Consider the following 12,359-nt stretch of genomic DNA (forward strand, 5'->3'; position numbering starts at 1 on the left):
CCGTTTTACGTTTGTATCATTACAAGAAAATAGTCCTCCTGTTAAAATTCCAGAAAATTCGTTTGAATATAGTCAATAATACTACCTTATTCGGTTCCATCAACAGGTACAAATCAGCTCGACGGCCCCTCTCTGCCCGGATGAGGGTCACTTCGCGCTCAACGATGACCAGTGCGGCCAGCTGTTCGTCAAGTGCGGATTCTCGGAGCTGACGGGACGCATCGAGGGCCAGATCCACCGCTGTCCGCAGGGATTCGCCTACTGGAACGTGAGCCGTCGATGCGAGCCCGCTCGCAAGCTGCTCAACTGCACCCCAACCACCTACAATGTGGGCGGTAATGTGCCGCTGGAGTGGCTCAACATTGGCCATAGACGCCGAAGCATGCGCATTTAATTAGATTTAGTCTAGATTCTCTTAGTCGCCCCGCCATTGTTTGTTTGCTGCGCCAGCCACTTGATTTCGATCTTGTTCATTGGCTGGCACAGCAAACGATCGAAAAGAAGAGTTAGCTTAGGACGTAGGGAAATTACAGTAGGTTAAGTCCGGGTTTAACCCTCCAACATCTTTAGGCTTAAATGGGAACTTGAAAGAAAAACAATTTTAAGAATTAAACAGAAAGTTTATAAGCTATTACAGAACTTTATATTAATATTATTCATTGTCTCGAGAGGTTTTCTCTCGTTACCTATACAAAAAGTACTTAATATTTCCCAAAGCTTTGGTTGTTGGAGGGCTGACTAGATTCTTGGTGTCGGACTGCTAGGCTGCACTTTACGCTTTTCGGAAAAAAAGGAAACAAAAGGTTTTTGAGTAGTCTTCCTATAGTGGAAACAGGCACAGCCTTCACTACACACACGTAAATGTTGTAGCTTTTATGCAGTAATTGTATTTATGTTTAGAGTTTAAACATACGTTCTGAACGCCATATACATAATATTATATATATAAATCTTAGACTATGCTTAAAGTTTATAATAAATCGAAACATATACAAAAATCGTCGAAGAATGATGCAGTGGAACTTATTTTACTTTCGGGGCTATTTTCCAGGATGCAAATGGTTGGAGCATTCATAATTCTATCGTTTTCTAGTTTTTTTCTAACTATTTTTACTTTAAAAAGTTCTGCCTCCATTTCATAGCGGAATACTTTTCTTACTCTTTTAAAATATGTAAATAATTTCAGGAATTTCTTGGTTACAGGGAATCTTTCGGTCGGAAAATACATCGTTTTACCTGCTTCTATACTTCATTATCTTGATTTAATTCAGTTGGTAACAACCTTCTCTTCTTGAGGCTTTGTTCTCGAAAGTTCCAAGTTCCAATGATTGTTGACTTTCCCTCTTTTCTTGGGGATTGTTTGGTAACTCTATTACTGCTCCTGAAAGCAATATAATTTATCGTCTTGTCTTGCAAATAATTATCATAGATACTCACCCCATTTACCCGAAAGTAGTTGACTCATCCTACTTTTTCTTTTTGGCCTGTGGCGGTGCCGCCGGATTGTCGCCCTTGTAGAACTCCTTTAGCAGGGCCATCGCCTCGTCCGCTCGAACGCCGCCCGTGATGTCGATCCTTTGGCCAACGACGGCCGCCACGTCCACCACCGTCTTGCCACCGAAGCGATCGTTCTCGCAGCCGAAGATGATCTCCTTGACACCCAGCGTATGCAGGGCGGCGGAGCACATTATGCAGGGCTCCACGGTGACCACGACCGTGATCTCGCTGAAGAGCTGGCGGGCCGGAAGACGCCGCTCGCGGCAGCTGGCCAGGATCGCATCGATGCAAATGAACTCCGCGTGACGGGTGGCATTCCGGTGGATGTTCACCTCGTTCCCGCCACGTGCAACCACCTTGTCCCCATGAACGAACACACAGCCCACGGGCACCTCGCCTGCGTCACGTGCCCGTCGTGCCTCCACCAGAGCTTCCTCCATAAAGGCGGCCATTTGGCATGGAAATAAACTCGGAAAAGCCGCACTCCCCAGATGACCAGGTCAACAAAAACAAAAGGCGACTTCGGGACAGCTCTCACTCTGGCGGCGTTTTGCAACACTAAGGGGAATACGAATCACCCTGTGGGCCTGTTTTTTGGCCGCAAAATTTGACAAATATGGCGCACCCTGTGGGCCTGTTTTGTTCGAGTTTTTTGGCGCAAAAGTTGAACTGTTTTGAATTTGAATAAGGCAAATGGGGATCATAAGAAATTTGTTGTTTATTTGAATGTATAATTATAATAATAATTAATAGTCATCAAATAGGTTTATTTTACCTGAAAAGAAAAAAAAATGTTGGTTAATAATGCTCAAACCCATTAGTTAAAAGTAGAATAAATAAATAACACAGGTCGACAAAATTAAGACTTTTTCTTGGCCCAAGAATAAACGCTACAAAACCTGAAAGAATTATAGCTGTAGAGAACTACCCCATACTTGGAAACTTTCCATCACGTCGAAGTTTTGAAAAATCCGTGGTCAAAGTTCCAAATTTTCGATTTTTAGGCACTTTTTGCGGAATAATAGTAAAAAAACCTTTTGTAGCCCAGAGCCACAATTTAGAGGAACTGGTACCTTGAACCTTTAACTTCAAGAGTGTCCAATCACAAAGCTGGACGACCTCTATTTCTTTAGCTACAATCGATTTTACAGAAGTACTTTTTGTCACTTTTTTTCATCTATAGTAGCCTGATATTTTTAATGTTTTGTATGTGTACGGGTCTCAGTTCAACAAGGAAAATATCAGGCTACTATAGATGAAAAAAAGTGACAAAAAGTACTTTTGTAAAATCGATTGTAGCTAAAGAAGTAGAGGACGCCCAACTTTGTGATTGGGCAATCTTGAAATTAAAGGTTCAAAGTACCTTTTCCGCTAAATTTTGGCTCTGGGCTACGAAGGGTTTTCTTGCTATTAAGCCGCAAAAAGTGCCTAAAAATCGAAAATTTGGAACTTTGACCACGGATTTCTCAAAACTTCGACGTGATGGAAAGTTTCCAAGTATGAGGTAGTTCTCTACAGCTAAAATCCTTTCAGGTTTGGTAGCTTTTATTCTTGGGCTTTTTTTTTGTCGACCAGTGTAATAATTAAATAAAATAAACTTACTCTTTGGCGTCATGTTCGCAAGGGCTGTGCATATTTCCTTTGTTTTTCCAGGATACTGAATATATTGGAGGTTTCCTGTTTTGTATGCCAATATATTTTGCGCTTGGGTTAAATCTTGCCTTTTCCTTACATTTTCGCTGTGGATGCTGGTTGTGAGGTGCGCTGGCGGTGAACGGTCACTTCGTGGAGGGGTCACTGTGAAATCACTCTTTTAAATATTTAGGGTATTCAAATAATACAATTTAATGCTCTTGAAAAATAAATGTACAATTTAGAATTTGTTAAAATGGATTCGAGAATTTTATCCTTTGTATAAAAAAGACTATTTAGTTTTTTTAAATGATTTTGTATTAAGCTTTGAAAATGTTTACATACAAATTTGAAGAAAAAATTGTGTTACTTTTTGTTAAATTTATTTCATATTTACAAATTTAGAAGATCCATTTTCTGTATTATACGTATCCGTAATTAATAGATTATATTCTTATAGACGAATTAGAAAATTTGTACTTTGGTTTCTTAGCCGATTATGTAGTGAGTATTGCCAATTTTTTAGATCCTACCAAAATATTTTTATGTTAAATTCATTCCGGATTCACTTTAGAGTCTAAAGTTTAAACCTTAAGCCTCATTTCGCATAAAGCGAATTAGGTTGTTGTCCTTGAGAAAAGTCTCTGCCTTTTCCGGCCAATCGTTATTTTTAACAGATCGAGGACTTGGATGCGGCAGCCGAAGGACAGAAACGGATTCCGATTTGCAGTAGCTGGAACCTTTTAGTGCTGTGTGAACATATTCCCCAACAGCCACAATCACTTGTGGCTTCAACAGAATCAATTGCTCATCGAATGTTTTCAAACAAAAGTCCCGCAGCTGCCTTTTGTAAGGTCCTTTCAGTTCACTGGGCGTTAAGTTTTTTCCATCTTCGCTAAAAAATGCCAGAGGGCAGAAATTATGCACAAAGCATTGCTGGGAGAAGATATTCATGTTGCCTGCTAGTCGCAGAAATAACTCCCACAGACGAACACCACTGCGCTCCTCGATCCTGCAATCCAATCCCAAAACAGGACGTTTGGGATGTTCGACCGGAGGTTTGTCTACAGATCCTGAAAGTTGCATCAAAACTTTTACTGTGCGCACGTTGCCAAAGGGTATCTGAAGGGTACGATTTTTCAATGAGATATTGAAGGACATTGCAATGAAGTAAAATAATTCCGACTTACCCCTGTTTGAGCCATTCCATTGGGTCCCGGATTCATTCCAATAAAAACCAGCGGTTTGGGACCTTGCATATAACGACGCAGATAATCACAGTGCAGTTGAGATGCATACACTATGGGGTTATAGATGTGCGAAATGTTCGGGGGTGGGGTTAGTTTGTCCAGAATCTCGTTCAACTTTTCTTCGGTTTTATAGAACTTAGACCACAGGGGCTCGATAAAGAAATCAGATATTGTAGTTTCCTTATTCGGAAAGGACTTTTTGGGCTCCTCATCCTCAAGATTTTCCTTTTGCTGGTTTAATTTTCGCTTTAGCATGGCGATTGACTAAACTGATAAGCGCAATATAGAACGATCAGGAAATGGTAGGGGGATTCTTAGAACTGCATTCGATTAGTTTAGCTTACTATTATTGTTTTAAATCAGCTGTTCCAAATGGAAGGCTTAGTATGACCGTAGCATAGCGATTCAGGATTTCACATAATTATTCCTTTTTATTATTTTAATATAAATTAAACGTTAATATTTCGTGAAATCCCTCCTTATTTTACTTGTGTTGACATCTTGTATGGCATTATCATCCCGTTTTATTAGCAAATCTTTACAAACAAATGGTTAAATATATATTTAAAATTTTAAAAATTAGTGATCTATTTTTGATTATGCGTAAACTCATTTAGGCGCTCCTCGTTTTCCCGAACGAAGCTCAATTTGAAGGCTTTGCAGGTTTTCTCTATGCTGCCTTTGACAACGGTTCCGAGTATTTCGAGGAATTGTGATACCTATTAGAAGGGATATCTCAAGCTATAGGATGTGGGTATGTTGGTTCAGATTTTTGAATACTCACAGTTAAATCCTTTTCGGCACACGACAGCTTTACGAACTCGCACTGGGGGGCATGTTTGAGGTGCTCCTTCCACGGATCATCCTCCGATTCCCAGCCATCGAGGGTTTTTCCGCACACAAAGCAAGTGGCTGTGTCGTTTTCCCGCTTGGTGCCCGTCCAATAGAATCCCGCCTCGGCCATCTGTTAAGTAATTATTTCAATGAGTTCTGATGGGCATTTTAAATATTTAATCCCGTTCTTGCCTTTGAAATGCTGCACGTAGCGGTCTCTGGAAAGGGCCAACTCTTGAAGCTCTCCACGCGATGCTGTTCCAGCAGATTCAGCTTCCGAAAGACCTCCAGTTTCTCGCCACTCAAGCCCGCTGCCAAATCGTTGGTCGCCGGAGATTCCATTTGGCTTTATTTCACAATTTCGAGGCCCAAATAAAAATGAATGGCTTGTTTTTTGCAAGCAGCGCGTCGTTGTTGCTGTGGCTTTGAAAACAGGGTTGCCAGCGGTGAGAAAATATCGAGCAGAGTTGTCATCAGTGCGGAAATATCGATATAATATCTATCGTTTAAGTAACGAGAAAACTATTGCTTAAAGTCACACATTTAAGTAATTTAAAATTTGTCTATTCATATAATTTTATGACAAATGTACTTTATTAAACAAGATATATCATATTTTTGTAAACTGTTTTTTTATTTATTTACTCTTAACTCTTACGATAGTTGAATATTAAAAAGCAATATGTACGTCAAAAACTTGTGAGGTAACACCTTTATAAGTAAAAGTTTTATTTTTGTATACATCACTAACATCACAAAAAATAAAAATAAAAAATATATAACAATTAATTGTATACGATAGTCACGATTGCTTAAACATCGATAACTGCCCCTCTGTTGCGACCAACAGCCGCCTGTTACAGCAGCTGTTTCGGTTATTGTCACCCCCCCAGTTGTGTTTCACTGGATTTTTTGGGATTTTCATCTGGCAACACTTGTACGTTAAGAGTTTTGCTGACTTTTTATTTATAAACAGAAAACACGGAAAAACATGGTGTAGACCGTGAGCCACACACCCACACCACACCGACACACGGCCACACACCTCACTGCACTCGTTGTTGTTGTTGCTTTTGAATTTTTGCAATTGCGAAAATCGCCCAAGGAAGCCCGAAGATTATGCACCCAGGTTGCACGCTGCACAGAAATTGATTCGTGGAGAAGGAGGAGAAGGAGAAGCAACCAAGCGAGGCATACAGAGAGAGAAAAAGAAAGTGCTGCGACGGCCTTGGGCGAAAAACGGGAGCAGCGAGAAGCAACCCAATTAAGTAGCCCAGGCTGGTGGGTTCAGTAGGTCACTGCCGCACCGTTTTTGCAAGGGGCAGTGGCCCAAGGACATCCGGTGGGAGTCGCCCCGCCCCCCCATCCACGGCCCAGCCACCCACAATCCACGCCCACTGCTGAGGATATAGAGACATAGAGACAGAGCCAACCAACAATTTTGTTTGGCAATGAGACGGTGCGCTGGCAATGCGCTCACTTGAAGGCAGCCGTCGACAGGTCGAGCAGCTGCAGCAGGAGCTGGAAGCCAAGGATCAGGATCGAAATCCCCGCCAGGAGCAGGTGCCGGAGCAGGAGCAGAAGCAGCCAGTCCCACGGCCATCGATGGCCAACGAACGCAAGCAGAGCAGTCCCAAGGTGGAGCTAACCAAGCTCAGTCACGATCTGATCGAGGAGTGCAAGCGCAGCCAGGAGGACTCGCTGCTGTCGCGCCACCTGCGCCACGAACTGGAAAAGTATGTCCCTTAAATTGAGTTGGAAAATGTGTAAATTACTTCAGAAGTAGAAAGTTAATGTTAATGCCCAAAGTTCCACTGTGTACAAAAATCGTGAGTCAATAGGGACTACAGAAAACTTCAGATGAGTCAAACTTCTTTATCACTAGTGATATAAAAGGGTATTGTCGTGCCATACATATTTGGAAAACCGTATATATCTACCAATCATTTTTGGCAGTGTTTTGATTAATTCCAAAGAGCTATACGAACAGACAGACAAATAAATTGTGTCCTAATCACATCGCCTGACCAAGCTGATAAATAAAGTATAACATTCATGGAACGTACGACATAAAAACACCCCAAAGTGTTGCTACACCATTTTCAAGTTTTTTATAATTATATTTCTATTTATTTTACTCTGTTTAGAAAGTTATTGCTCTATAAAAAAAATTGATAAGCAAACGTAGAATTTTATGGGCACAATTTAACTGATAATTTTGATAACTACTGTTATATTTATTGGATACTATTTACTATATTCAGTTAATAATTGTTAAATAATCTAATTTAAAAAATTATAATTGCTGGATACGAGACATTAAGATTTTCCCTAGCGATAAAAAAGTTTAATTCATCTGAAGTTTTCTGAAGTTCCTATTGACTCATGTTTTCTGTACTTATGATAAAGTCCGCCAGTTAAATGTATATATTCATTTTCCAATACACCAAAAGGATTATATCTGCTTTCGAACATAAATATTTATGTGTAATTTCCTAATCACATTTAAAAAAGCCCTAATCAGCAATAATCAGCATAGCTAATGACTAGTCAATGTGTGAATTCTCTGCTAAAAGCGCCCAATGTTTTGACGTCGTTGCTCGCTTCATCTTATCAACAATTGTGCCCACCAAATCATTGCCCCTGCACGTGCTGATCAAAAGCTTCCGATTCTCTACCTTTAAGCCTGCACAGAAAATAATAATTGATATTTTAAATATATTTTGTTTAGGCTGCCCCGCGATTCCCGTCGCGAGTTGGTGCGAAAGCAGCGAAATGGCTGCGCCCCCCTCTTCATCGCCTGCAAACGGGGAGCCGTGGACATCGCCGAGTATCTGATCACCATCTGCGAGGCGGACATCGAGCAAAGGGGTCACTTCGAGGTGCCGGAGGATAATAGCTTCCACTACGTGTCACCACTTTGGGCCGCCGTCGTATCTGGGAAACTGTCCATGGTCAAGTACCTTGTGCGGATCGGATGCGACATCAATGCTACCTCCGATTCGGGATCGACGCCCGTGAGGAGTGCCTGCTACATGACCCACGTTGATATCGGTAATTATTATTGTTCTTTTGTAGTAGAGTAAAGTAGTAAAGGCATTCGTAAGTGAGTCAGGGCCATGCATTATTGATTCACATTCAAGCTTGCCTAAGTTCTAGTCTTGTTGTTTTGAAATCGAAGCATTCCTGGGGATGTTTATCCTCATTCCCCTTTGATTCCAATTAAATTCCTTTACACGCAATTTGTCCATTTAATTCAAACTTTGCGATTGTACACACCCCCACTTTTAAATAATCTGCGCCAACAAATTCCTTTCACCACAAAGAAATTTCTTGAACAGGTGGTCTAATCACACGGTTTAAACTTTTGTTCTCTTTCAATACCAACGATAGAAATGTACAAATCGTATAAATGCTCCTTTAGAAATGGCCTCTGATTAGCAAAGTATGAATAGAGTTTGAAAATTTTAGCCAATGAGAATTCGCATAGTAACAAATTAAAGTAGGTCAGTGAAAGCTGCTTGGAGGTGTTCCATTTCTATTGAATTAGTCGAGATCGGGCTAATATATTCTATGATTATTCTTCTGTTATTCAATTTAGTATTTAAAGTTTTATATATCTTGCATTAAAATACAGGTATATTGAGAACTAAAGAACATAGATATGATAGCATTTTACTTAATAAATCAACAGAACCCCAATTTATAATCTCCTTAATAATATAAAAATCTCTCATTTAACTCTATAGTCAAGTTCTTAGTCGAAAACGGAGCGGACATCAAGCGACCCAACATAAATGGCGGCACATGTCTAATCAACTCGGTGCAGTCGGTGCAGTTGTGCTTGTATCTAGTGCGAAAGGGAGCGGACATTAATGCGCGGGACATTCAGGACAAGACGGCGCTCCACTATGCAATCCAGGAGCACCGGCTGGATACCACCAAGATGTTAATCGAGCAGGGCGCCGACCCGTATGCCAAGAGTCGCTACGGAGACGATGCCCTTCGCACTGCCTGCTTAAAGGGAGCTCACCAGATCTTCGACTTCTTGAAGAAGGAGCTGAACTATTTGCCTGCCAGGTTGGCGGAGGCTCACGAGCTGATGGGATCCACGTTCCTGGACGAGCACAACGAGTCGCGGGTGTGCATTCTACACTGGCGCATGGCGCATCACATACGGGCAGCATATTCGCCGTATATAGAGAAGAAGCCGCAGGTTCCGTTGCGCACTGCCTACGAGAACGCAGTTGAGTTCAGTACGCTGGAGGAACTGGACAATATTGCCACCGATATGGATGCGATGCGGACCCAAAGCCTGCTCATTTGCGAGCGGGTTCTGGGACTGACCCATAAGGATATGCTGTTTCGGTTGACATTTAGGTGAGTTTATCAAACACAAGGGGTATAAAACATTTTTAAACTTTTATTTCTTTTCTTACAGGGGCGCCTCGTATGCTGATTCGCTACAGCTGCAGCGCTGCATCGACCTGTGGCGGTTCCTGCTCGAAGTGCGCGTGTCCAACTGGTCCATTCTGCATTTTGAAACTTGTTTCGCGGCGCAGGCGCTGGTGCGTTTGATGCTGGACTTGCATGTCCAGAACTCGAGTCACATAAGAAGCGATGCCAGAGCCCGGTTTGTGCATCAGGACAAGGTGCTGCCCAGGTTCGAGGATGTGCTCGGCGTCTTTCGAACGCTGGCGGAAAGCGCCATTGTGGTGAAGCACCTGCTGCTCTTGAGGCCCGTGTTTAGGAGGCAGCAGGAGAACTACGACCGGGTGATGAGGTGTCTGGCCCACCTTATCTATCTGCTGATCAATACCGTCCACACAGAGGCGCAGAACAAGCTCATCTGCCAGGCGGTTCACGAGACGGTGGTTGTGGGCAATCTACGTAGTGCCAGCACCGCCGACACAATGCTCCATCTCTGCGCCTCGCGGCTGAACGTCATCAAGAGCGGCTACATCACTGACGACAACTTTGCCGATGTGCGTAGCTTTCATTGCCAGTTGAGCGGTTTTTTGAACGTCCCTTTTATCATCCCTAGAAGACTGTGTTCCCCAATGCGGATGTCATCAAGCTGCTCATCCAGTGCGGTGTCGATGTCAACATCAAGAACGAAGCCAAATCCACGCCCTTGCACGTAGCCTGTCAGCCCTACAATTATGACAATGAGGTAAGTGAGCCATTTAGTCTTCTCCCAATGTATAAGCCTCGCATTAAATCATCTTCTCCCCCCAGATTGTTCATTTATTGCTCAAGTGCGGAGCGGACATCGATCAGCCGAATCGAGCCGACAAGCGGCCCTACGACTTAATTGCCTCCAATCCCACCAGCACCATTCCGCTGCTCAACTTTGTGACGCTGCAGTGTTTGGCGGCGACGGCGATCAGCAAACACCGGATACCCTACCACAATCAGCTTCATAGGCAGCTGGAGAAGTTCGTCCGGAGCCACGAACCGTGAGGAGGTAGATAATCCGGGAGGAAACGCTGAATCGAAGCCGGAAGCGTGTTTAATATCTATGTCTTATGTCTAAATTATAGGCTTTTCAACGCAAGATGATTGTCCCCATTCGGAATTTTCAAAATTTCACCAGTGTCGGTTACTTTGTCTCGCTCTATATATAAAATACATATTTACAGATATCTATATCTATTGTTAAATCGGCTTAACGTAGTTTAAAACTCCAATCGAGATCAGAAGAAATAGATGTGCAGAATCAGAACAAACATTGTAACAGAACAAGCAAAAAGTGTAAACGATGAACGTGATATTAAAAACTACATATATATATATATAGAGAGTGTATCGGAAACATAATTATTTTAGAGAACTTACAAAGCGAATGGCGGATCTTTGTACTTAACAAATTCTGCTCTGCTGTTTGATTATTAGATCCTAAAGAGAGGAACTCATTGTAACGCCAATACAGTTTACACATTATCTACATACATACAATTACGCCTGAAACATATACTAAATATATATACATACAACTAGAATAACTAATTGAACACTTGTTGAATTACTAAAATCGAACTCGATAACTGAATGTGAATTGCAATTTGTGAGAGGGCCAAAGTCACTCAACCTGTTCGACAGCATTTGTCCCTTAACTTCTTATGATTACCACGCTTTTTAGACCTATGTACTACGTGTATGCGTGTGGGCCAAAAATATTGTCTTGGCCCGCTGCAAGTATTTTAACAACCATTTCTGTGAGACCGATGGATTGAGTTCGTATAGCACGCGTGTTGCATAAGCCGGATCGAATAATTATCTACTGAATTTTGAGTAAAACGCAAATCTAATCAATAAATTGAATAGTTTACAGTTTACTGTCAATAAAATGTTTGAAAAGTGAATTTAATTTTCATTGGGTATAAATGGCTTTTAATATGAAAATATTATTCTAGTTAGATTTTACTACCTCCAAGTTATATTTTCAGAAGATTTATTTATCATCGTATGGGGCTGTGTCCCCATCAACCAATAAATCTCAAATTTACAATAAAAATGTTGTATTTAGCTTTTGTTTTTTTCCGTTTTTAGTAACCTTTATTATAAGTTATGTTGGTCTGCTCTTTTCGATTTTTATAAGAAATCATCCACTTAAGTGGTTTCGGATATCGATCCTCTATCATTTGTCAATATTTGTGCCACAGCAAAGCCCATGTAAAACTGTCAGCTTAAAAGCAGGAAAGACAAGAGACGATTCGTTCCACATGCTTATTATAAAAATGGTGGTTTTATCTTGGGTTTCGTGGGCATCCCGAAATAGTTGTGAACTCGGGGTGTCCCATAATTAATTTTGTACCATTTTCAGGCCAATAATTAAAAATGCATTTATTATCACCGAATGGTAGGCCTCGCAGGGGCATTTATCGCCCAATCAATTCGATGTGACTGATTTGGGATGCGGATTTGCCGACGGATGGAGGGTTTGGGGTCGGATTCGGTTGCTAATGCTATGCACAGAAGGGGACAAAGGCCGCCTATGTCCAAATCTCTCATGGTGTGAATTAATAAATTAAAATAAAATAGTTTTGTTACGCAAATCATAATTTGTGTCCCGTCAACATTCACTTTTATGCTTTGGCTAATCTGTGCACCGAGTGTTTTGCATTCAATAGATTTTAGCAACTT

The 12,359-nt window shown here is 41.5% G+C and overlaps 5 protein-coding genes across 10 annotated transcripts in view; 2 read left to right on the top strand and 3 right to left on the bottom strand.

The window, feature by feature from the left end:
- Mur89F (Mucin related 89F) overlaps nucleotides 1-842 on the top strand; it is a 50,740-nt gene extending 49,898 nt beyond the window's left edge. The window contains exon 6 of the mRNA XM_044394205.2: nucleotides 107-842. Within this exon, the coding sequence (XP_044250140.1) occupies nucleotides 107-394 (288 nt within the window). The 3' untranslated portion in view covers nucleotides 395-842. The remainder of the gene's footprint in view (nucleotides 1-106) is intronic.
- Nucleotides 843-858: 16 nt separating this feature from the next.
- Nucleotides 859-2,119, bottom strand: LOC108054521 (tRNA-specific adenosine deaminase 2). Of its 2 annotated transcripts, none has more exons than XM_017137519.3 (2): nucleotides 1,438-2,119; nucleotides 859-1,375 (listed from the first exon to the last, which is right to left on the bottom strand). In XM_017137519.3, exon 1 carries the CDS (start codon nucleotides 1,947-1,949, stop codon nucleotides 1,467-1,469), a length of 483 nt encoding a protein of 160 aa, XP_016993008.1. In that variant the 5' UTR covers nucleotides 1,950-2,119; the 3' UTR covers nucleotides 859-1,375; nucleotides 1,438-1,466. The 2 variants fall into 2 exon arrangements, with proteins under 2 accessions (XP_016993008.1, XP_016993006.1); XM_017137517.3 differs by having other exon boundaries at nucleotides 859-1,381; nucleotides 1,438-2,110.
- A 1,396-nt stretch (nucleotides 2,120-3,515) lies between these two features.
- Nucleotides 3,516-4,853, bottom strand: Smug (Single-strand-selective monofunctional uracil-DNA glycosylase). 2 transcript variants are annotated; one of them, XM_017137480.3, is made up of 3 exons: nucleotides 4,724-4,853; nucleotides 4,320-4,648; nucleotides 3,516-4,251 (listed from the first exon to the last, which is right to left on the bottom strand). In XM_017137480.3, the coding sequence occupies exons 2-3, from the start codon at nucleotides 4,632-4,634 to the stop codon at nucleotides 3,721-3,723; spliced, it is 846 nt and encodes a 281-aa protein (XP_016992969.2). In that variant the 5' UTR covers nucleotides 4,635-4,648; nucleotides 4,724-4,853; the 3' UTR covers nucleotides 3,516-3,720. The 2 variants fall into 2 exon arrangements, with proteins under 2 accessions (XP_016992969.2, XP_016992968.2); XM_017137479.3 differs by having other exon boundaries at nucleotides 3,516-3,658; nucleotides 3,720-4,251; nucleotides 4,320-4,741.
- A 27-nt stretch (nucleotides 4,854-4,880) lies between these two features.
- On the bottom strand, nucleotides 4,881-5,655 carry Det (baculoviral IAP repeat containing deterin). Its single transcript, XM_017137522.3, has 3 exons — nucleotides 5,406-5,655; nucleotides 5,164-5,343; nucleotides 4,881-5,098 (listed from the first exon to the last, which is right to left on the bottom strand). The coding sequence occupies exons 1-3, from the start codon at nucleotides 5,553-5,555 to the stop codon at nucleotides 4,967-4,969; spliced, it is 462 nt and encodes a 153-aa protein (XP_016993011.2). The 5' UTR covers nucleotides 5,556-5,655; the 3' UTR covers nucleotides 4,881-4,966.
- Nucleotides 5,656-6,111: 456 nt separating this feature from the next.
- On the top strand, nucleotides 6,112-11,016 carry m-cup (ankyrin repeat protein mann-cup). 4 transcript variants are annotated; one of them, XM_070216635.1, is made up of 7 exons: nucleotides 6,113-6,949; nucleotides 7,945-8,267; nucleotides 8,963-9,593; nucleotides 9,655-10,198; nucleotides 10,258-10,386; nucleotides 10,452-10,680; nucleotides 10,757-11,016. In XM_070216635.1, the coding sequence occupies exons 1-6, from the start codon at nucleotides 6,684-6,686 to the stop codon at nucleotides 10,674-10,676; spliced, it is 2,118 nt and encodes a 705-aa protein (XP_070072736.1). In that variant the 5' UTR covers nucleotides 6,113-6,683; the 3' UTR covers nucleotides 10,677-10,680; nucleotides 10,757-11,016. The 4 variants fall into 4 exon arrangements, with proteins under 4 accessions (XP_070072737.1, XP_070072736.1, XP_070072735.1 ...); XM_070216636.1 differs by having other exon boundaries at nucleotides 6,112-6,949; nucleotides 10,261-10,386; nucleotides 10,452-11,016; XM_070216634.1 differs by having other exon boundaries at nucleotides 10,452-11,016.
- The last annotated feature ends 1,343 nt before the right edge of the window (nucleotides 11,017-12,359 follow it).

The sequence above is a fragment of the Drosophila takahashii genome, chromosome 3R (assembly GCF_030179915.1).
Source record: "Drosophila takahashii strain IR98-3 E-12201 chromosome 3R, DtakHiC1v2, whole genome shotgun sequence".
NCBI lineage: Eukaryota > Metazoa > Arthropoda > Insecta > Diptera > Drosophilidae > Drosophila > Drosophila takahashii.